At 42.4% G+C, this 24,385-nt stretch overlaps 1 protein-coding gene across 3 annotated transcripts in view; it reads left to right on the top strand.

Moving 5' to 3' along the window:
• Positions 1-18,732, top strand: part of DNMBP (dynamin binding protein) — a 100,638-nt gene extending 81,906 nt beyond the window's left edge. Inside the window, exons 4-14 of one of the 3 annotated variants that reach the window (XM_081267540.1) lie at positions 3,149-3,296; positions 4,135-4,152; positions 4,937-5,136; positions 6,624-6,754; positions 7,693-7,797; positions 10,355-10,483; positions 11,775-12,107; positions 12,503-12,682; positions 14,148-14,346; positions 15,801-16,345; positions 17,100-18,732. In XM_081267540.1, the coding sequence (XP_081123666.1) occupies positions 3,149-3,296; positions 4,135-4,152; positions 4,937-5,136; positions 6,624-6,754; positions 7,693-7,797; positions 10,355-10,483; positions 11,775-12,107; positions 12,503-12,682; positions 14,148-14,346; positions 15,801-16,345; positions 17,100-17,285 (2,174 nt within the window). In that variant the 3' untranslated portion in view covers positions 17,286-18,732. The remainder of the gene's footprint in view (positions 1-3,148; positions 3,297-4,134; positions 4,153-4,936; positions 5,137-6,623; positions 6,755-7,692; positions 7,798-10,354; positions 10,484-11,774; positions 12,108-12,502; positions 12,683-14,147; positions 14,347-15,800; positions 16,346-17,099) is intronic. The other 2 variants (XM_081267538.1, XM_081267539.1) reach the window with 2 other exon arrangements.
• The last annotated feature ends 5,653 nt before the right edge of the window (positions 18,733-24,385 follow it).

The raw sequence follows: 24,385 nt of genomic DNA, 5'->3' as shown, positions 1-24,385 counted from the left end.
GTTTTATTTAAGATATTTTTAAAATTTTTATTATATGAAATATTCTTAATGTCTTGGGCAAATGTGTTTTTACAAACAGGATAAAAATAGAAAACCATAGTTAATTATCAGCATATAAATAATCAATAAAAAATTAAAAAAAAATATATGGAAAAAAGATTAGAGGTAAATATGGTAAAATAACAAAAGTGGGAAGATCCGCAGATGGGAAGGAACTCTGAGCTGTAAGGAGAGCTGGGTGTCAGAGCCTGAATAGGGTGAGGAAAGTGTCCAGGCAAGAGATGGCAGCCAGTGTTCTGTGTGGAGTTCATGGAGGGTGAAGATGGTATGTCAGCATTAAAGATGCTTAACACAAAGTGTCCCAGGTTAAGCAAGGTAAGGAGGGCATCCATCCAGCCATGACCCAAAGCAGGATGTCAGAGCCTGAGCTGGATGAGGAGAGCATCCCTGCAGAAGGCCCCCTGTGGGCGGGTTGGATCTCAGATGAAATGAGGAGGACCTCCACTCAGAAGGCAGCCCATGGCAGAATTAGAAGTATTCTATTCCCAGTACCTAGCACAAAGCAGGCGCTGTGGTATGAATGTGGTTTGTCCCCCAAGATTCCTATGTTGTGAGTTTGGTCCCCAGGGTGATGATGTTGGGAGGTGAGATCTTTAAGAAGTGGGGCCTGAAAATAATCTGAAAGGTTTCAGAGGTTCAGTCCACAGTCAGCCAACTCCGTCGCTCTGGGCCCAGGTTGAGGCAGAACATTGTGGCAAGAGGACTTAACAGAAGAAAGCTGCTTGCTTCACAGCAGCCAGGAAACAGAGAGAGAGAAATATATTTTTAGTCTAATTTTTATTTTAATACATTTACATAGCACAAAATTAGAAAGGTACAAAAAAAAAAAAAACACTTAATGAAAAGCCTCCTCTCTGTTCCCAGCCACCCTGCTCTTCTCAACCAGAAGCCACCAGTTACTAGTGTCCTTAAGTCTCTTCCCAGAGACGGTTTATCACATACCATCAGTTGCACATTTTCTCTACCCCAGTTCCTTAGCCTCATTTTTTTCAGCCACACAATGGCAGCACATAATGTAGACTGTCCTCTCTACAGTGTATCTCCCAACAGTTTATGTGACCCAGGCTGTGATTTTAAGTTATTTTAAACATTTTTTTTTGGGGGGGTGTTTTACATAATGGCACAGGATACATGTTGTTTTACTATATGTGATGTTTTCTCATGTGTCCTTTTCCATTTTATTTCATTTAAAAAATGCTGATCTTGACCCATTAAGTAGATTTCATGGCCCATTTTTGGATCATGCACCCCTGGAGACTGGAGTGTAGCTCTGCTAGTTGGTGGTGATGTACAGTGAACAGAGGGTGTGACTGATATTAGTCGCCAGCAAGTGAGAGTTCTCAGATGCTGGTCAGGAATGGGATAGAAGGAAAAATGCAGAGAAAAAGGCAGGGAAATCCAGGATGGTGGGAATGAACACATTGGAGGCTCAGGAATTCAGTCGCTCCGAAGATCAAAAAGTAGCAGCCCCACTCTCACTGCTGTGTCTGCTGAGTGCAGGAGGCGGAAGTGAGACTTCAGTTAGATGGGTGGCAGGTGGTGAGGTGGCAGAAAACAATCCAGTTTCTCTTAGAGAAAGGAGCCGTACATCAGGGAATGGATTTAACTTCAAGAACAGGGAATTCTGTGGGACACAACACAAGAACAAAGGTGACATTATAGAGAATGGGTTGGGGTCCCCTGAGGGAGGGTTATGCCCAGAGCCATAGTAGGAACAGTCATGGGGACGCAGGATCATATTTGAAGGAGGAGAACAAGGATGAGGTGTTTTCTTGTGGAGCACTGCAAGCTGAAGGTAGAAGGATGGAGTATATTGACAGAAGGAACAGGGCAAGAGGAAGAATAATTTTAACAAGCCAGGAAATCAGCACACTCAGGAAGCAGCTATAAAAGAAACTTCTGTGTAGAAGTTTGGTTAGGAAACTATATGCTCTATATGCCTAACTGGCCATGGACTAGGAGCCTGTGAATAGATTTCAGAGTATATGGATTTGGTTAGAAAAAAATTTTTACAAATTTTGAGCTGAAATTTAACATGTATAAAGTGTGAACATAGGAACAACCATGAAGTATTAGCAATATCTGTGACTGTTACCAAGTGAGGTCAGGGGTTTATATCACATTAGATTGTTGCAATTATCTTAAAGTTTCAGCAACACTTAACTAGAAGCAATGTTTCCTGGTTTCTTATGTCACTGAAAGTATGGTGATTGTCATGCTGATTGCTGTATTTTTTTGTTTAATGCTGTATAAAGAAGTACATGTGGGGCTGGGGTTTGTGGCTCAGTGGTAGAGCGCTTGCCTAGCATGTGTGAGATACTGGGTTTAATTTTCAGCACCACATATAAATAAAAAAATAAAGATCCATTGACAACTAAAAAATATTAAAAAAAAAAAAAAAGAAATACATGTGTTGTTATACCACAGATTAGGGCTTTTAAAAACATTACAAATATAATATAGTATAGCATAATAAATTGCACTTATCCTATGTTTTTAATTTATGCACAAATAAAAGTCACAAACCACTGTTGTAGAAGGATTTCTTTGTCCTTGTGCAGATTTTCCTGGAGATTGGAGTGTGAGGGGATTCTTATAGGGTTCTGATCACACGCCCACATGGAGGATGCTTATAAATGCCTTACTGTAATTAAATGGACTTCAGGGAATAGCTGTGTGTGGGTTCTAAAAAATAAATACATAAATAAGGTGGTTCTCTACATTTTGCTTGGGCTCAGTGCAGTGGTGCATGTCTATAATCCTAGCTACTTGAGAAGCTGAGGCAGGAGGATCACAAGTTCAAGGCCAGGCTGGGCAACTTAGTGAAACCCCATCTCAAAATAAAATAGAAAGGGCTGAGGATATAACTCAGTGGTAGAGCACTCCTGGGTTTAATCTGTAGTTCTGTAAAATGTTAATTCTGCTTTAAATGATTCCAACTTTAAGCTATTACATGGAAATGTATTAATTTGATGGATAGCCTCCTCAAGTCTTATAACAGGATTTAGCTGATGTTAAAATTTGGTGATACACTTTATAACGAGAAGAAAGTTACTGACATTGCTGTATGCCTCTATGTACTCCAAAGGACCTGTGTTTCTTGACCACCGGGATGAACTTGAGGGAACATACAAAGTCTACTGCCAGAATCATGATGAGGCCATTTCATTGCTGGAAATCTATGAGAAGGATGAGAAGATCCAGAAGCATCTTCAGAACTCCTTGGCAGATCTCAAGTAGGATTTGACCACTTTGCTTCTATTGTTGTTGTAGCAGTCAGCCTGTATTTGCCCAGACTTCTTATGACACCTGTCTGTCATGTCTTAAACAGGATCCATTAAATGACCTGCTTGCCCTTTTCTCATTATATACATGGAAATCTTAAAGGTTTCCTGCTTGTATTTTTGGCCATTTAAACCACTTGTCCTCTGTACCAAGTATTAAGTCAACATTTTGGGTAGGAAGCAGCCAGGAATTAGAGCACTTACCTAGCATACATAAGGCCCAGGGTTCAGTCCCCAGTATTGGGGAAAATAAAGGAAGATGAAGAAAAAGGAAAAGCAGAACTCAAAAAGATAGTTTGGTCCAAATAAACAAGAATGTATAAGAACCAGGTGTGGTAGCATAACCCTGTAATCCCAGGAACAAGGAGGCTAAGGCAGGAGGATTGCAAATTCAAGGCCAGTTTCAGCAACTTACTGAGATCCTATCTCAGAATAAAGAATAAAAAAAGCTGAGGATGTGGAGATGTGGCTCAGTGGTTAGTGTGCATAGGTTCAATGCTCAGTATTAAAAAAAAAATAAAGAGCATATATGAGAAGACCAAGTATACCTTCTTAGATAAGATTTTCCTGGTCTTAGGCAAGTTATAAATGTACAGATAAATAGATCAAAGTGAAGATAGGGGCTTACTAACTTTAAGAGACTAGATATGCCACCATAGACATTCCTCATTTTCTTTTATCCCACGTAATTTTTTCCCAGTGTGTAGGTAAATTCTAAGAAGAATGAAAAAAATTAATGTCATCTCTCTAATAAGCTCTCTCTCTTTGTCCTCATGCCCCCTGCCTGTAGGACCCTGTACAGTGAATGGTAAGTGCTCTTGCTACTTGATGTGTGAGCTCATTCTGTTGATTTTTCCTAACCCTTCAAAGGGTGACTTTCTTTTATTTATTTTTATTTTATTTGTGACAGCAGAGTGTATTTTGACATATTTTACAAACATTCATACCTCCCATTCTTGTGGTTGTACATGATGTCAAGTTACACTGATCATGTATTCATATATGAACATAGGAAAGTTATGTCCAATATACGCTATTGTCTTTTCTATTCCCATCCCCCGCCTTCATTCCCTTTTTCTAATTCAATGAACTTCTATTCTTCCCTCCTCCCCCTATTGTGTGTTAGCATCTACACATCAGAGAGAACATTTGGCCTTTGGTTTTTGGGGATTGGCTTATTTCTCTAGTTCTGTCCATTTATTGGCAGATGCCATAATTTCATTCTTCTTTATGGCTGAGTAATATCCCATTATGTGTATGTACCACATTTTCTTTATCAGTATTTGGTATTTATCAGATGCCCAGTAAGTAATCATAACAAACTTTCAATTAACAATAGACTATGTATACAATGGTAGACCCATATTGTCTGCGACACGGTCTGTGTAAGTGCTCTCTGTAATGTCTGCACAACAACAAAGATCCCTACCAACACATTTCTTAGAATGTGGGCCAGTCATTGAGCAACGTATTTGTTGAATGAAGGACACTGGAAAGCAGAGTAAAGGGACAGAGCCCTATTCAGGAATAACAGAATCCCAAGACACTGTATTATTGACAACTGACTGAAGTTCTTTTTGCCTTCTTTACAGGGGATGCACCAATTATATTAACCTGGGCTCCTTCCTCATCAAACCAGTACAGAGAGTGATGCGCTACCCGCTGCTGCTAATAGAGCTGCTGAATTCCACTCCAGAATCCCACCCAGATAAAGTGCCTTTAACCAGCGCAGTCCTTGCTGTCAAAGAAATCAACGTTAACATTAATGAATATAAACGTCGAAAGGACCTGGGTAAGAACAGCTTTACTGCTGAAAAGTCGGTGTGCCCTGTGAGAATGCCTTCCTTCTTGAAAGAATTACTTCAGGGTTGGACAAGGCAGGTGATAGGTGTAATAGGGTTGTGGTAAAGAAAGGGTAGTAGAATTTGGAACAAATGTGATAGCCGGGGAAAAAAATAGAGTAATAGTAAGAAAAGCACCTCTGTGGGCCATTGGAAATAAGGTGCCAGTGACAAAGCAGCAAGCAGTGAGAGCCTTGACCCCAGACCAGGCAGACTGGACAGGGCTTGCCCAGGAGAGGTCTGCAGCATGCACCTTTGCTCTGCTCATTCAGGGCGGTTCTCTTCAATCCCTGCTCAGATTTCTCTACACAGGTAATTGGAGGTCTTAACTGCCTCCTGTAAACTTGGGACTTTTTAATCTTCTTTTAGAAAAACCTCAATCTGCCTGCCTCCCGGGGTCCCCTCATTCCTGCCCCTCACGTTCCCTTCCAGCACCTTACCATCAGTTGACCAGACACCTTCCTTCTAGATAGAAGAGAAGTAATAGATCCAGTTCATTCCATGCTATCAATACTGAGGCCCTAATCACCATGCTGCTGTAGCATGGTGATTGCTGGATTGACTTGTTTTCGTATCCTTGGAGAATCCATAATGTAGTGTAACTGCTAACTAGTTACTAGTTTGTGTAACCTCTGCCCTGTCTACTGCTCTCCACACTTTATCTAAAGTTATCTAAAATTGTTCCCTCTTCTACCTCGGTCACATCAACCATATTCATATGTGATGCTGACTGGCTTTGAGAGCTCCCTGCCATTGAGCCCTTTCTCTTGGTTCTGTCTCCTGATGTGATGTAGTCTTCGTTTTCTACAACAGTGTCCTTTCTACTCCCATCCAGTCTTCCCCCTGAAATCCTTCTGTTGGTATCTCTAGGCATTTCTGCAGATCGTGCCTGATATACGACAGTGTTAATCAGGTAACTAATGTATACCATTTAACCATGTGAGACCACTGGATATAAAGATCTCATTTGTATATGAGACTATAATTTAGTGGAATTATAGGGCTCAAAATTGCTATTACTTTCTGCATTTTATTGCAGAGGAAAATGAGGCTCAAAAAAGTAAAACCACCTCCTTAAGGCCATACCTTGGTTAAGTGACAGAGCCAGGCACCAGACTCAGATATTTCCTTGACTCCAGCTTTTGGTTCTTTCCCTTGTCCCTCTGCCCCTCTCCTCTTCCTCTTGAGCTCTTCTCCCAGCTGCCCACAGCCTCTCTCTGCTGTTCTTCAGGTATTGAATCTGTTCATAAATGATTATTTGGATTAATATTTTGTCTACTCAGCGGTAAGCTCTTTGACAAACACTAGCTCCAGTTTGAGTTGTTATTTCCATCTTATATTAGTTTTGGGAAAATGTGCATGTTTTCAGGTTGTTAGGTTCATTTAATCAGGCTCAGGAAAGTGCTTTTTTGACTGACCATCTTGACTCGCCCCCTAGTGCTCAAATATCGGAAGGGTGATGAAGATAGCCTCATGGAGAAAATTTCCAAGCTGAACATCCACTCCATTATCAAGAAATCCAACCGAGTCAGCAGTCACCTGAAGCACCTCACTGGTTTTGCTCCCCAGGTGAGATCCCTGCCCCTGAAGGCACAGTGCATCTGACAGCTTTTCAGGGGCAGCCTGCCTGCTGTCAATGGGTACAGTTCCCTTCTTGCTCCCTCCTCTGGTTTTGTAGCCAGTGGAAGCAGGGCCCCTGCAGCTACTGATGAAGTGAATCCAATCCCTCAACCCTCCATTTGTTCCTTGGTGAGCCACTTACAATATACACAAAGGCAAATTAGAAGGCCAGATAAGCTGGCATATAATAATTATTATGGTTTTTAAAGACTCTAAGGAACCTGTAATCTCTCTGGGGTGGCAAATCTAAAATTGTAGACATATTAAGCTACAAAGGATTTAAGAGATCACTTAGTTGGATACCCTATGCTACCAATAAGGACACAAAAGGTAGGAGATTGCATGACTTGAAATGCAGTTTAGCAACAGTGCAGAGAGCAGATCTGAAGTCTCTAATCTTCATTCTATTATATCAAATATTCAGGATGACAATTAGAAGAAAGTACAAGCCAGAAAATATTCAGTTGCTAAGTTTTACACTTATCCCCTAATGTCAGTAATACTTTGAAAAACGAAAATTTCGACAAGTGAGCTTCTTCTTGGCCCAAAAGTTTATCTGAGCTTTAATGGGAGTGGGCCAGGTTTGACCTAGGGAGAGGACAGGGCCTACCAGGCAGGGAGAGCCCCTCAAGAAAAGGCCTTGGGTCAGCAGGTGTGGCAGGACCAGGGGATGGTGAAGAGGGGAGGCTAGAGATAGGAGGGCCCATGTGTATTTTAGAGGTCTTTCAAGCCACACAGAGGTGTTTAAATTCAGTTTAGTATGATTCAGGAGAACATTAAAGTCTTAATATTTAAATGAAAGATGTTCCTAAGAAAGACAATTTTGACAGTAAGATAGACTGAGAGAAGGTCCCAATTTCCTAACAGCACTTGTTTATTTTGAACAGATAAAAGATGAAGTATTTGAAGAAACAGAAAAGAATTTCCGAATGCAAGAAAGATTGATTAAATCTTTTATTCGAGACCTCTCTCTCTACCTCCAGCATATCCGGGTAAGTATCAGTATCACTCTAGTTAGAAATTCTGTCTACTTTCTTGTTCATGGAGCATATTGTTCAATGAATGTTAAGAAATCTAGACTCACCATTTTGACATGATGTGCTTTTTTTTAAGTTGTTGATAGCACCATGTATAAATAAAAAATCTAAGAATTGAATCTAGTGCCTCACACTTGCCAGGCAAGTGTGCTACCGCTGAGCCCCAGCCCCAAGATGTGCTTTTCATTGGAATGCCTGTAGGTTATTTAAAAATAATCCAATGTTTACAAGATCAGCACTGTTGCATTAATTTTGTTTACTATTATTGGTACATCATAATTATAAAATAGGATTCTTTACAATATACTCATATGTGCACGTAACATTTGGTCAGTTTTATTGCCTGGTACCTCCCCTTTACCTCCCCACTCATCCCTATCCTTTTTTGGTGAAAATTCCCCTTTACCCCTTTTTTACTCTCTAGCTTCTTTATGACTTCCTGAGTATGGTTTATTTTACTTAACATGGTATTCTTTAGTTCCATCCATTTTCCTGTAGATGATATGATTTCATTTTTTATGGCTGTATAAAAATGCATTGGGTATATATACCAAATTTTCTTTATCCATTCGTATGTTGATGGGCATCTAGGCTGGATCCATAACTCAGCTTTTGTGGATTGTGTTGCTATAAAACATGGCTTCTTAAATTGGTGTCATGTAGAAAGGCCTTTCCTATCCCAAGATCAAAAAATATCTCCTGTGTTTTTATTGTGCCATTATTTTAAGTTTAAATCATTGATCTAGCTGGAATTTATTTTAGTTACAAGGTCTGATGTGGGCATCCAACATTGTTTTCCAGATCTTTCATTTTTTATTGAGTGTGCCCACTGATCTGAAATAACTCCCTTTAGGTTTAAAAAAAAATGTAATTAGATCTAAACTAAGGCTTATAAAACTTTCCAGGACACATTAGCTTAAAGTGAAATTTGACAAGAACAATATTAGGGCAGCTACCAAGTATGTTCCCTTGCCTTACAGATTCTTTGGTTATTGCCTAATTTTGATGAGTCTATAGCAAATGCAAGCCTGAACCCCCAACTTAGAAGGCATTTTCATAGTAATGGATGATAATATTTTGAGGTAGAATATGTATAACATTGATAGCCATTCAGTGGACAGCACAATTTGGTTTTGACCACAATGGCAGAAATTGAAGAGAGAACATGTAAAATAATCTTGTCACTTACATAAAATGAAAAGTCTTGCCAAATAATAAAATTAGGTAGATTAGCTGATAGAGCGCCTGGAAGAACTAAAATTCATTGACCATATAATTTGGTATCTATATTGGCATATGGCCTGATATTTGGGGACTTTATGCTTTTCTAAAAGAAAAAAGGACATCATGTTTTACATTAGTTCTGAATTGAAGAGGAATTGGGAGGATTCCCCCAGCAAAGTACTGGATTTATTTATGTGTATAGATATAGGACAAAAAGACAAAAGATCTAAAAAATATTATAAAATATCAAACCAATGTATGAGTAATTGATAAGCTTTGATACCGATCAGTTTACTTTGTTTATCCCTGAAATACCCTCATGGAGTTGTTAGTACTTTTAGATTTTGAGTTAATAGGCATCCCTAAACATAATAAAGAAGGCAAAGCCAGGTATGGGAATGATGACCCATGCTTGTAATCTTAGCAGCTTGGGAGGCTGAGTCAGGAGGATCTCAAGTTTAAAGCTAGCTTCAGCAATTTAGTGAGGCCCTATCTCAAAATAAAAGAGGGCTAGGGAGGTGACTTAGTGGTTAAGCAGCCCTGTATTCAATCCCCAGTACCAAAAAATAAAAAATAAAAATTCAGAATGCTGGGCTGGGGATGTGGCTCAAGTGGTAGCGCGCTCGCCTGGCATGCGTGCGGCCCGGGTTCAATCCTCAGCACCACATACAAAGATGTGTCCACCAAAAACTAAAAAATAAATATTCTCTTAAAAAATTCAGAATGCAAAGCCCAACATTGTGCCAGGCAAAGAAAACCAGCACTGGACTCAAACTGTCTTGACTAAGTGGGGAGGGAGATGGAGACAATTAGCAAGCATTCATTTTTTTTACAGTGACAGGAAGCAGCAGAGTGAAAATCATCAGGGGAGTTGAAGTCAGAGTAGGGGAAGCAGGACAGAGGGGAGGGGAGGTCCGGGCAGTCATTCCTGAGAAGGTGAAGCGGGAGCCAGGACTCCAGGAGGGGGAGGTGATTGATCATCAATTCTGCAGGAATCATCTTGGTTCTAATTTTTATTTTTTTGGTGAATTAAGAAAGCCTGTCATCTAGAGGGCACAAAAAAATGTTAGGCTCTCTAAACCTCGCCAGTTTTTCCGTAACCAGAAGTCTTAGCTTCTTTGTGTGCCCCATAAATGTTTATAAAATTATGCTCGTTTCAAAGTTGAAATAGTATACTAGTGAAGAGAGTTTGCATGATGGAACCCTTTGTTTCAGACTTCTGTACAGGATGAGTGCTGAAGGCTAGAAAATTCTGTGTATTCTTACTCGTGTCTCTAACTGGCTCCAGGAATCAGCTTGTGTGAAAGTGGTGGCTGCCGTGAGCATGTGGGACCTGTGCATGGAGAGGGGACACCGCGACCTGGAGCAGTTTGAGAAGGTGCATCGCTACATCAGTGACCAGCTCTTTACAAATTTTGTAAGTGGCTATATTCAGCCTATTTCTTGTAGCTGGGTCATCTCAAATGTCAGTTCATGCAACAGTTAATTCTGCCCATCAGTTATGTTCATATTAACTTTATATTCAGAATATGATCGAGTTTGGGGGACAGGTAGGGCCTGTGTGTATTCAATGGATTTTTTTGTGATCAAGTTAGTTTCAGAGGGCAAACTAGGAAAGGAAAATTAGGAAATTTAATCTGGCATTACTGGTAATTCTGATTAAAAGATAATTTCTAAATATTCCTTTCAAGTTAAAATGTTAACAAGTAGATCTTTATAAAGTATAAGCCATTTTCTGAAGAAAGGCCAAATTGCTTGGGAACTTCTAAACAGATGTATATGGGATTAATTGCACATCACAGGTACAAAAAAAAAAAAAAATTGGGTGGGGGCTGGAGTTGTGGCTCAGTGATGGAGTACTTGCCTGCAATGTGTGAGGCCCTGGCTTTGATCCTCAGCACCATGTAAAAATAAATAAAATAGAATAAAAGATCCATTGACAACTAAAAAAAGAATTGGGTGGGGTGAGTTTCTTGGAGTTCTCTCATAGCTGAAGGAAAACAGGGAGGCACACTTGGGAAATTCACAGGTGTTCTAACAGTAAATTACTTTTAATGAGATGCTACCAAGTACCTTTTTATTTTCTTTTATCTGTTTAGAAGGACAAACATTGAGGGTAGGGTATTAAAGAAAAATCATTTGAAAAGAAAAAAACAGATATTACCAAGTAGTTATGTGAAAATTACTCTGCCCCCCCCCCCCAAAAAAAAAAATCAAGCTGTATGAACAACACATAACAAATGTTACCCGGTAGACTATCAGGTCTCATTAAAAAAAAAAAAAATTAAGTTGTAGAGAACACAATACCTTTATTTTATGTGTTTAAATGTGTTTTTATGCAGTTCTGAGGATCAAACCCAGTCTCACACGTGCTAGGCAGATGCTCTACTACTGAGCCACATCCCCAGCCTATCACATCTCGTTTCTAATGCAAAAATATCCACGTGCAGTTTAGCATACATCAACTGAGGAGCTAAAGTGGGATTAGCATCCTTTGCAAAAATGCCTTGATGTTTGAGAATTGTTGATGTGTATGCTGAGATTTTATGGAATCTGTTAGTGGGGCCCAGCTGCAGGTCTGCATGGGGTCAGCTTGTGTCCACTGTGGACAAAGCAGCTGGTACAGGCACGACAATGTCAGCCTCACAGGTGTTTTGGAGACTCGGAAAGAAAGGGTTCTGAACAATGTGCCTTTCTTGTCCCTACAGAAGGAGAGGACAGAGCGGCTTGTCATCTCTCCCTTGAATCAGTTACTGAGCATGTTTACAGGGCCCCACAAGTTGGTACAGAAGCGCTTTGACAAGCTTCTGGATTTCTACAACTGCACAGAACGGGCAGAGAAGTTAAAGGACAAGAAGACCCTGGAGGAGCTCCAGTCTGCCCGGAACAACTATGAGGCCCTGAATGCACAGCTGCTGGATGAGCTGCCCAAGTTCCAGCAGTATGCCCAGGGCCTCTTCACCAACTGCATCCACGGCTACGCCGAAGCCCACTGCGACTTTGTGCAGCAGGCGCTGGAACAGTTGCAGCCGCTCCTTTCAGTGAGTCCCTTACCCTCTGTGGGAAAGCCATCTCTGAAGTTCTGGGGCTTTTCTGAGAGCGCACAGTGGGGTTTTTCAAAAGGTTATCCGAATTAGTGGGATTCAGTGTGACGTTCAGTCCAGCCCTTCAGAAATTCTTGATCTCTTGATGGTGCCCTGAATGAAACCTGGGGCTTTTAAAACTTTCTCCACCTTGAGCAATCCCTGGAAATGCTGCCACCCAGGAGGTGATGCAGAGCACCTCCTCTCTTATGTTGTCTGCGGTTGGTAGCTCACACCGGCAAACTGCAGTAGAACTCCAGCTTCCGGTTGGTTCTAAAGAGGCTCTGTTGATCCCAGGGATCTTTCATCCCTATTCTCTCATTTCCTGTCTCATCTCTTTCCATTGACTCCAGTTACTCAAAGTTGCCGGCAGAGAGGGGAACCTGATCGCCATCTTCCATGAGGAGCACAGCAGGGTTATGCAGCAACTCCAGGTCTTCACCTTCTTCCCAGAGTCTCTCCCAGTTACCAAAAAGCCTTTTGAGAGGAAAACAACAGACCGCCAGTCAGCTCGAAAGCCCCTCCTGGGCCTGGTGAGTATGGACTGAGAGGTAACACAGCCTTGGGGTTAAGAGTATGAACTCCAAATGGGCATAGTGGCAAACCCCTGCTATTCCAGCTACTCAGGAGGCCGAGGCAGAAGGATCACAAGTTCAAGGCCAGCTTGGGCAACTTAGTGAGACTGTCTCAAAATAACAATTTTAAAAAGGCTGGGGTAGCTCAGCAGTAGAGAGCTTGTCTAGCATGTGTGAGGCCCTGTATTCAATTCCTGGGATGGGGTGGGGAGAATGGAGTGTGAACTCCAGAGCTGGATCATCTGGGTTCATCAGGATGGATGCTTACTCACTGTCCTTGAGCGTGTTGCTTCTGTTCTAGGCCTTAGTTCCTCATCTCTAGACATTGATGACTGTACCTACATCATAGGGTTCTCACATGTTAAAATGAGTTAATATATGGAAAGCACTTAGAAAATGTCTGGCATGCCGAATGAGGTGGTACACACCTGTAATCCCAGTGGCTTGGGAGGCTGAGGCAGGAGGATTATGAGTTCAAAGCCAGCCTCAGCAATTTAGCAAGGCTAAGCAACTCAGGGAGGCCCCGTCTCTAAATATAAAAACGTACTGGGAATGTGGCTTAATGGGTTCAATCCCCAGTACAAGAAAAGAAAATCCCTGACATATAAGTGTTATGCAAGTATCATATCCTCCTCCTCCGTGTTGGTGGACGTGGCTGTGTCTCTATAGGTGGTCAGTTTATATTGGGCATCATCTGTCACCGGCTCATGCCTTCATTTACTTTTCCTGAGCATCAGCACTGTGCCTCCTGGTACCTGATAATAGCCATCTGTAGTTTCCTCACACCTGATATGTCAAGCTTGGCTCTTAGTGAAGTATTAATACATTGATTGAAGGGTATATTCTGCTAGGCCTGCCAATTTTTGATCGTGAGTTAGAAAGGTATTTTGGCCAGTTAATCATCAACTGCTTTTATAACTCAGTTCTTCCATATTTTAAACATTAGGGTAAGGAACAACAGATTATATGGGCTCATAATCTAAAAATATGCTGCTATGCCTTTGCTAATGATATTTTTGCTCTTTATAATCCCATAGATTTTTAGATTACCTTAAAAGGGAGAACCAAATTTATTATTACCTTTAGTTTTTCTTTTTATGACTGTTACTTGTTTTTATAGATGGTAAAGTCAAGATAGAGAAACTCAATTATTTAGATGCATCTAGCAAATTATAAGACAACCCAGTGATATTACTTAGGCATTTTGATTTTTTCTTAACTATAAAGGTACCAAAGCATTACGAAGAGGCCCTGAGATTTGCCTGGTTACACGGGCTTACTCAGTTATGAAAGCATCTGATGGGGTGGTGAGCAGTTGATGGTTAGTGCCTCCCTTCTCAGACTGAGATGAATTTAAATATGGCTGCTAGGGTAATGGCCAGGCAGGGCTTCTTGTTGATGTGTCTCTTCTGTTGCCTTTCAGCCAAGTTACATGCTACAGTCAGAAGAACTCAAAGCCTCCCTGCTGGCAAGGTATCCCCCCGAGAAACTCTTCCAGGCAGAACGAAACTTCAATGCTGCTCAGGACTTGGATGTCTCACTTTTGGAAGGTGACCTGGTGGGTGTGATCAAAAAGAAAGACCCCATGGGCAGTCAAAACCGCTGGCTGATTGACAATGGAGGTAAGCATTTTGGATATCAGATGAAAGGAACTAAAGTAGGAAAACAACCCGAAAAGTCCTCTTCAGCTCTGGAGAATGTTCATGTCAGATCATTACCAAAACAAAACCAACTTGTTTTGGTTCCGTTTTGACAAATTCCAGAAGAGGTTCCGGGACTTATCTTGCAAGATCTTGCCATGCTTTATATGTTGTCCAGACAGTGGGGCTGCCTGGTGGAGCCCCGTCGCAAGCCCCAGGATAAGCTGCCTTCTCCACTTTCTGTAAATTTGCCTTTGTGTGTGGATTGGAAACCTGTGGGTTTTGTTTATAGGGAGAAAATTTAAAAAGTAAACAGTTTTAACTATTTAGGGAATGACTTTTAAAACAACTCAAGGGGGGTTTTCAGAATTCAAATAAGATTACAAATAATAACATTAGTCTATCATCCTTTTTCCTTGATTCCAAAAATCCAAAAAGCTTTGAAAAATAGAAGTATTTTTAGTAACTTTTTGCCAAATTCTGAACAAAGCAATGTGCGACTAATTATAATCCTAGTTTAACATTGTTGCTGTGGAGAGTTTAAGCATTATGTGCCCTCTCAGACAGGAGGACAGTCCCTTGTAAAAGTGAGCTTATGCTGTACGTGAGCTCTGTGTATTTGAACTCCCGTGAACACCTTTCTACTGAACAATGTTCACAGTATCCCAAATCATCTTTTTTTTTTTTAAATGGTATTGGGGATTGAACTCAGGGGTGCTCTCTACTATATCCCCAGCCTCTTTTAGCTTTTTATTTTGAGGTGGTGTTTTGTTAAGTTGCTGAGGCTAGCTTCAAACTTGTAATGAGGTCTTGTATGAGGAGATCCTCGACACAAGGATGGTCTTCAGATCCCTCTTTGCCACACGTAGTATTGTTGAACATACACTCTGCAGAGTCTTTTCCTTAGCCATGGTCTAGATGATCTAAATTCTTTGTATACCCAGTCTCAAACATGTAGTTTATTTTTGGGTTTTTATGTTTGGTTTGGTTTTGTGTGTGTGTGTTTGGTACAGGGGTTTAACCCAGGGGCACTTAACCACAGCCACATTCCCAGTTTTTTTTTTTTATTATTATTTTTTTATTTTATTGCTTAGGGCCTCACTAAGTTGCTAAGGCTGGTTTTGAACTCAGTCCTCCTGCTTCAGCCTCCCAAAAGTTGCTGGATTATAGGCATGTGCCACCAAGCCCAGCATTTTTTAATTACTAGCCTCTCCATTGTCCACAGGCCCCCTATTACTCCTGTGATAAGAATGAATTGACAGGTAGCCATAGCTTTTCATTCTATCCATGTCCCTTGGATCCTAGGATTGAATATTCTGGTCTGTTTTGTCACTAGGCATCTTATTTTGTTGCTACCATCAACCTAGCTTTTAAACCAGTTTCTCACTGTTGGTTCCCTGCTTTTTGCCTCCCTCTGCCTTCTGCTACATCTGTAGTCACCAAAGGCTTTGTGTACAGCTCCTTCTTGAGGCCGTATAATGCTCGACGCTCAGATGCCTCTGTGAGCAGCCACTCCTCCACTGAGTCAGAGCACAGTGGCTCCTCCCCCAGATTCCCACGACAGAACAGCAACAGCACCTTAACCTTCAACCCCAGCAGCATGGCTGTGTCCTTTACATCTGGGCCTTGCCCAAAGCAGCCTCAAGATGCATCTTTATTGAAGGAGTATGACCAAGGAATTCTCAGTGCATCCTTGAACCTGAGCAGTCCAGAGAGTGGCCTTTCCAGGTGCCCTTCAGATCCAGACCCCACCTGCCAGCCCAGGCCAGGGGACTCTGTCGATGCGGCCAGAGATATAAACCAACCTGCTGCCGCCCTGAGGAGCTGCTGCCGAAGCTCAAGGCATCCAGAGGTGGTTGGTTCCTCTGTACCAGGACGAAATGGGCAAGGTAGAGACCTTGTAAAAGGATGTACACGAGCAGCCCAGGCTCTGGAAGATAGAAATGAAGAGCCGGAGAGCAGTGAGGCAAAGGGCAACCAGGTAAGTGCCCCAGCTTACCCCAGTGGGAGTGGGCACAGGAGATGTGGAGGCAGAAGCCTGCCCAGACCTGGAGGTGATCTGAGAACCCACAGATAGATCTTACCCAGCACGCAGGAACCTCCCCACCTTACCACTGAGCACCTTCTGTGATAGCAAAAGGGGTCCAGAGAGCGCCTGAGAACTATCTCTGGGCAGTAAAAAGGTGTCCTGATGAAACCTTTTTTCACTCTTTCAGTTCTAGCTCTTCCAGCTTACTAGTTGTTCTTATGTTGTATAAAGCTTGCTATTTAACCTAGTTTTGTTTTTTAGTTCAAAAAAAGTGTTTTATATGTAGAATTTAGAAATGAAATTCCAGCACTATTTGAGTTTCTTTTCCTATTTTTGTAATGACCTGTCCCTATCTTGTGAATTTGAGTAGAGCCTTTATATCTTGTATTTTTTAAACGCACTTTGTTTTTGTTTTTGTTTTTAAGAAAAAAAAAAAAAAGCTGTTTTCAGATTCACAACTGGGAGATCTCTGGTTAAGTTCTTTGGTTTTCTTTGAATCTGCCCTATTCACTATGGGATCCTCCAGCCATGTATAACTATCTAAACTTAAAAATTAAGATTAAAAATTCAATTCTCCGTCTCACTGGCCACATTTAAGTGTTCAGTAGCTGAATGCAGCTACAAAAACACCCCTACCGCCCACCCCTAGCACGTTCCATGGACAGCAAAGCACGCTCCATTTCTAACTCACTCTCTCCCCTCACAGGTCTATTTTGCTGTTTACACCTTCAAGGCACGAAACCCAAATGAGTTGAGCGTGTCAGCCAATCAGAGACTCAGAATCCTGGAGTTCAAAGATGTCACAGGCAATACAGAGTGGTGGTTAGCTGAAATTAACGGGAAGAAAGGCTATGTCCCATCCAACTATATCCGCAAAGCCGAGTACACCTGAGCCTGGTGTGCCTGCCGCTCATCCCTGCTGCCTTGGCTTTCAGTCTGCTGAAAGGTTCTGGTGGGCCGCCAAGAGGCACCTGTGCCCAAGACCCAGGCCCTGCCACATTGCTTAACCGTGTCATGGTAGGGCACAAGACAAGTCTTGTTCTTCTTGATTGGGTTGTAAACCTTGATGCTCACTAGAATTTCTAGAATTTGAAATGGACCCTGGGGCTTGCCAGTGATTCAGTGACCATGAGAAGAGAGGCAAGTGCAGGGGTTGGCCTTTGGAAGTGAGAAATTTCCAGTCAGAAGACCAGTGTTCTGTATATGCAGGAAGCTGTGCTGGCATCGGTTGTAACCTACTGAGTCTGGGGTGGCCCCGTGCTCCGCGATCACCTGACCTGAAGCTGTGACTTGGATAAAGTAAAGCCAGGCTCGGGGAGACCCTTTAGGTTGGGATTCTGCTGGTGGCAAGGAGCTTGTCAGGATTGCACAGAGCCTGGTGTTCCAACGCTTCTGAGACACCTCCAGTGTCTAGCACACATTTTCTCTGTCTCTCTTCATACACAAATACCCCCGATTTACAAAGCCGCTAAAATACAGTGTTTTATTTCACTGTGTTCCGAAATTGGTTATACAAAACTCAACTGCTTTCTTCTACCAAGAAGTGTTTAAGGTCTTCATTTTCCTTTCATCTGAAAGTTCCTCCCTTGCTAGATGCATCTGTGTGTGCCATCTCGTGGCCACCTCTCCCTGTACTGAGTAACCGATAGAATTTTCTAGAATAACAGGGTCAGAGCTCCAGTCATCCATTAAAAGTATTGGTTCTATATTAATCTCAAACCAGTCAGGCCTGGTGGAAGATTAGGTGCATTTTTCCTTCAAAGTACACTACCACCATTTGGTTATATCTGCAGATGCAGAAGACAGCCCATGGGACTTAGGAGTCAGGATACACGGTCCCAGAAGTAGCTCATCCTAGATTAGTTTCACCACTAACCTCCATGCTTCAGAGACAATATTGAAAGCCAAACAGATTCCAAAGTGCCTCTCAAGACCCCCCGCCCATCCAGTCACAGGAAGATTCTTGCTAATCCCTTACCCTAAGAATCTGTCCCTAAAAATCCTGTTTTAGCAGAACTCCTGTACTTGAGATCTTCCCTAGATATGAAGCCTAGCTTGGAATTTGAAACTGAAATTTAAGAAAAGGAATTAAAAACAGCCTCACAGCCACTACTCCTCCAACCCCACATTTGGCCTTAAAATCCTGGTGAATCAGGAGACCCCATGGACTCCTTGGCCACAGCATCTGCTGGTGTCGGGCAGTAATGCAAGGTCTCCTGTGAAAAGTGTTTATATTTGGAGATGTCTATATTTAAGTAGTTATTTTCTAAATAAAAGCTTTTCTAATGGCCATGAGTATGTTTTCCTGATTTCCTTCCATGTGTAAGCTGAACATTTTTCTCAAGTTTATCTGGTCAAATAGTTCAACAATTTCTGTTGCTGCAGGTGGTTCCCTAAAGCCATCCTTTACTGTCAGCGCTAGCAGGATAGGAAAGCTGAAATCCTAAGGGATGAAATGTTTCTAAAATTTCAGGTTTGGGTATACTAGATACAATAGAGATCAACAAGGTCACACAGTAGCAGTTCAGGCAAGGTTGGGGGCAGAGGAGGAGGAATGGTAGCAGAGAGATTGAGGACAGAAGAGTGACAAAGCAATTGCCTCATTTGCTTTTCTTCCTTACAACTGGGAATTGAACCCAGGAGTCTTGTAGGCTAGACAAGCACTCCACCACTGAGCTGCATTCCCCAGCCCTTTTTATTTTTTGAGACAGGGTCTCACTAAGTTGGCCAGGCTGACCTTGAACTTATGATCCTTCTGCTTCAGTCTCCTGAGTAACTGGGATTACACTGCTCAACATTGACATTGAGCAATAGAAAATGTGACTGCAGTAGCTGGGGACGTGGCTCAAGTGGTAGCGGCGCTTGCCTGGCATGCATGAGGCACTGGGTTTGATTCTCAGCACCACATAAAAATAAAAAAGATATTGTGTCCACCTAAAACCAAAAAATAAAATATATTTTAAAAAAATGTGACTGCATAGGCAGACAAGGAAAGAAGCTTATAGGTCATTATAGACCATTCTTTCATTTTATAAGCTAGGAAAGTGGTTGAGGTCATTCTGAATTGCCAAAGTCACACATCAAGATTCTGGTGAGTTTAAATGTGGGTCACAGGCTCTCTGAGTCTTGACACTTAATAGCTGCCCGACTTTTGCAATTGGCCTAACCCATGATTGGTTTCCTCATCTAGTGTAGAGGTAGTAATACTGTCCACCTCAGAGGGCTGTGGTAAGGAATGAGTGAGTCAACACTGCAGAATGCTAGATCAGGCCATCAGCAAGATGATGGGTAGGATTTTCCAGCACTCATCCCTCAGGGAAATGTCAATTTCAACAATTCATCATGCATGAAATGCCTTCTTAAGAGCTAAGGAAACCAGGTTAGATGTCACAGCACCTGCGCATAGTATAGAAATAGGAAGGGGCAGTTGTACCTTAACTACACCACCCCTCTCAGCCCCAGGCAGCAAGGCATTAAAGAGAGACGCCCTCTGGTGGGAGAAAGAGGGAAGTGAGTACAGCATTGCCTCAGACTCCAACCCAGTAAAACCCTACTCCAGGCAGACCCAGCAGCCCTAGACTGCAGGCTGATATCTGCAGGTTGATACTCTATACCTATTTGCAGTATAGACAATTGATTGGTATTTTCCAGATGTTCTCCTAACACTCATGTTTGCTCAAGACTTCATTCCCTCCCATCTTTGCTAGAGGAATAGTAATGGCTTCTGTATCTTTTCTGAACCTTTTGGCTGGAAGCTCTGGGATATGCCATTCCCAGATCTCCAGCTTGGGGAAAGTGCAGACAAGGGCAGGAAAATAATGAGTATGGGAAGAAGTTATGCAGAGGACTTAAACATAGCCTCATGCTTTGTATGATATGTTCAATTGAGTCAGTCCCTCTACCTATACTCTATACTCAATTTAAAGCTTTGAGGAAGAGAAACTCAGAATACAGTCCTGCATGAAGAGTGTTTTACCCAGGAGCTGGTTTTTACTAGCTGGTGGTCACTCCCACAATATCCTCCTCACCCAAAGCATCCACCATCACACCGCCCTCCAGCTCTACTGATCTGCCAGAAGACTAGTAATGTGAAAGGATCGAATCAGATGGAGGAAAGCCAAAAAGATCAAGGCCTTCGTGAGCAGCACCATTCTTGACTTTTGTCCCTCTCTGGGCTTCAAAACAAATAAACCTTTTACTTAACAAACAATTCCCTTCAAGGCAGTGAAGAGTAGTAGAGGCCGTTACTACAAATTTCTTGAGGATGTGGAAGGAGAGGATAACCCTACATGTCTTAAAGCAAAACTTCCTATAAAAATTATTGTCCTGGGCATGGTGGCGCACACCGTAATCCCAGCTATTTTGGGAGTCTGAGGCAGGAGGATGGAAAGTTTGAGGCCAACCTAGGCAACTTAGACCCGGTCTCAAAATACAAAATTTTAAAAGGGGCTGGGGATGTAGCTCAGTGCTACAGCACTTGCCAAACATGTGCGAGGCCCTGGCTTCAGCCCCCAGTACCACTCAAACAACAACAAAAATCCTTCAAACATCTCTTGACCCCAAACTTCGCCTTCATCTAGCATCAGTCTGACTCTTCCTTAGATTTTCCAATTCAAAATCCCTCTCCATTCAGTTCCCTATTACCAAGCCGATTCTCTTCAGTTTCTCCCCTGCCCCCACCCCCACCATCTCTGCTCCCATTTGTTTTTTAGGTCAATTTAGTTTTTTGTATCTACATCTGCCCCAGTTATCCCTAATAACATTGCAACAAAACAAAAACCTAAATGTTCAAGCTATGCAAACTCCCTCCAAATATGAGATGGGAGTGATTACAAAGCTTTTTTTGTATTCTATATGATGCCAGTGTTCCTTGATCTCAAGGGATATCCCGTGGCACACAATATCACATCCTCAAGAGATTCTGAAAACATTCTACAATCAGGATCTCAGAGGTCAAAACATCTTCCACTCAGTAAGCCAGGCACTGTGTATTATTATTATTGTATTTCACTCCTCCCAACAATGCTTTAAGATAGGTAGAAGTGACAAAATTGATGCTCAAAGGATAAGAAATGTGACCAAATTTACCCAGATAGAAATCACAAAACATAATTTAACCCCCCTACAAAAACAGTTTGAAAAACTCTCCACACATGAAAATATCTTCACAAGAACTGAAGAAACCAAGTGAGATTTTATAGCACCTGGTATAACTCAGAAATAAGAAAAAGACAATGAAGAAGATAAAAAGTCAGTTTACATCACCCATGTCACCCCTTTCCCCAGCCCCAAGCAGCACAGCATGGAGATACCTCTTCTTGGGGAAAAGAATGGGAAGTGAGCACCAGGACTTTGCTTCCAGCCACAGCACTAGCACCCATGGACCCAGTGGAGCCCAGGTCTGCCCCTTTGGACTCAGAATAGCTCCACAGATCCCAGCTGCAGACATGTTATGCCATCAGCCCTTTGGATTTGGGTACCAGACCCACCTTAGCACCTGGACAGCCCCCACAGACTCAAGACCCGCCCTAGCACCAGGTCAGGCCTTGTGGATTCAGGCTTCAGGCCAGCCCCCATGGATACAGGCTCTGGCCCTCTTGCAGACCCATGCTCCAAAGCTCCCAACATGAATACAACCAACACGTCCACCCAGTGGATCCAGGACCCAGGCCCCAACCCACAGATCCAGGTTCTAGGGCAGGCTGACTGCTGACAGAGATCAAGCTAGACTGCCTGAGGACTCCAGCAGCAAGCTTGTTCATTCGCCACACCAGATGGCCTGCCCAGAAGTACTGGATGGGCTGACTGGTGAAGGGCTTTCCCAAATAAAGTCAGTCTGCAAAGACTGGGATAGACTTCTACTTCTCCAAATGTGCAGACACCAATGCATGGCCACAAAGATCAAAAACAATCAGGAACGCATGTTTTCAAAGGAAAAAGAGCATCAGTAACTTTTTCCAATTCAAAACCTCTCTCTACTAGTTTCCTATTGCCAAGCTGATTCGTGCATGAATAACCTGACATAATGCAAAATAACTCTTTTAAAGTAATTCAGTGAACTTCAGAAAAATCAAAAAAATTTTCAGGAAAATGACTAATGATTAATTTAACAGATTGAAAATTTATACACATATGTAAATATTTAAAAAATGAAAGAGGGGATTCAAGACAGCTAAACAGAGACACCCAATACTTTCTAACACTCACTTCCTCCTCCACAAAGAAGAGCCCAAATAATAGGTGTATACCTGCATTTTAGGGTAAGTAACCATGGAAGAACACCAAAAATCAGGAAGAAAGAGACCAGAACCTTATAAGATTCAGAGGCTTGGGATAACGGCATACTAAGAGAAGCAAAATACCTTGGTATTTGCCATCTTGTCTCCACAACTGGGGGAGGGGAGTCTCCCCTTTGCAGGGTAAGTGTGAAAGAGAATCTGAGAAACTCTTATCAGTGTGGATGCTGGCAATCTTAGCTACTGGAGAGTTTCACCTCACCGGCCTGCAGCCCACTTAAATAACCTGAAATCTGCACAGTAGCCTTGCTTTGAAAAAGAATCTTCCAGCATCTCCCAGCCAGTGAGCTGCCAGGATCATCTTAAGAAGTGAGCTACTGGGCCACCCTAGGGGTCAGAAACACTTTCACGTTCCTGTCTCTGGGATACCAGACATTCTACTGTGCTGCCTTTAGAGTTGTTGCCTCATGAGCCCAATTTGGCTCAGAGTGAGTGTCATCTAAGTCCACTGGGTGACCTCCATTGTAGGGAGCAGGTGTTGCAACACAGAGGAACATGGAGGGTGCCCCCCTTGAGCCAGAAGATTAGAGAGCTTGTACTCTGAGACCTGGGGTGTCGCCAGCAGCACATGGACTCATACAAGGGCCAAGACCCAAGGCAGAAACTCACAGTTCCCACCACTTCTTCCCCTTGCACTGGTGCTCAGAGACTTGCTTCTGACCGGGCAAGGAGGGAATGCTACAGTCACTGCTGCTGCCCTGCCCACAGTGTTGTGCTGAGGGAGCCTTAAGCAACTTCATGGCTCTAGCTGTTTCCTGATCCCCAGGCACACAGAGCAAAGAGGGTCCCGAGAGGAACTTTGCCTGGCTTTGGCCAAGGTCCTGCAATCACTATCACTGATATGGCAGAGATAAACAGGACAGTTCCTGCTGCCAGTCTGACTTATTAGATTCCCACTAATGGTCACACCAAACCTTGTCTAACTATGCACCGCTGTCAGAACTGGGTGTCAGCACCACAAAGCAGGTGCTGTGATTCCTACCACCACTTCCGCCATTCGAAGTCTGGGTCCACACCATTGATTGGTCAAAGGACAAGTGCTTCAGGCCCCCTACCACTATTTGGGCCACCAGTGCCAGAGGACCTTGATAGTGGCACAACTAGTATCAGTAGTGCCTATGGAAACCACCTTGCCTCACAGGGACCACTGCTCCCATGGAGGAGCAGCCCACAGAACCCCACACCCACCTGAACTGCTAGACCCAACTTTTGCACAGCCTACAGAGGCAGTGGGTCTCTCCAGATTTGCCATGATATACATTGTGCAAAAGTCAATGATCACAGCCAAAGAAGCTACAGGAAGACTGCGAAGGAGACCAGCTAGAATGAAAGTCAACATTGCATAAGAAATTAATACCCCATGATACATATTCAAGAGAGTTACATGCTAAGAAGACCCCCCCATACAGGGGGCAGAGATATCTAATCCACCAGATGCATAAATCTCAATAGAAGCACAAGAAATATGAAAAAATTAGGTAGTGAAAACTTCCAAAAGAGAATAACTTTTAAGCGACAGATTCCAAAGAAATTGAAATGGATGAGATGCTTGATAAAGAATTTAAAAGAATGATTATAAAGAAACTTAATGACATCCACAGGAATACAGATAAACAGTTAAATAAAATTATGAAGACAATGCAGGAAATTAATGATAAATTCAGAAAAGAGTTTGAAAAAGTTTCAAATAGAAATC

Source organism: Spermophilus citellus (genome assembly GCF_964194105.1).
Source record: "Spermophilus citellus genome assembly, chromosome: 15".
Lineage (NCBI taxonomy): Eukaryota > Metazoa > Chordata > Mammalia > Rodentia > Sciuridae > Spermophilus > Spermophilus citellus.
Note: the sequence above shows the minus strand (reverse complement) of the source record. Positions and strands in the feature narration are given on the sequence as shown.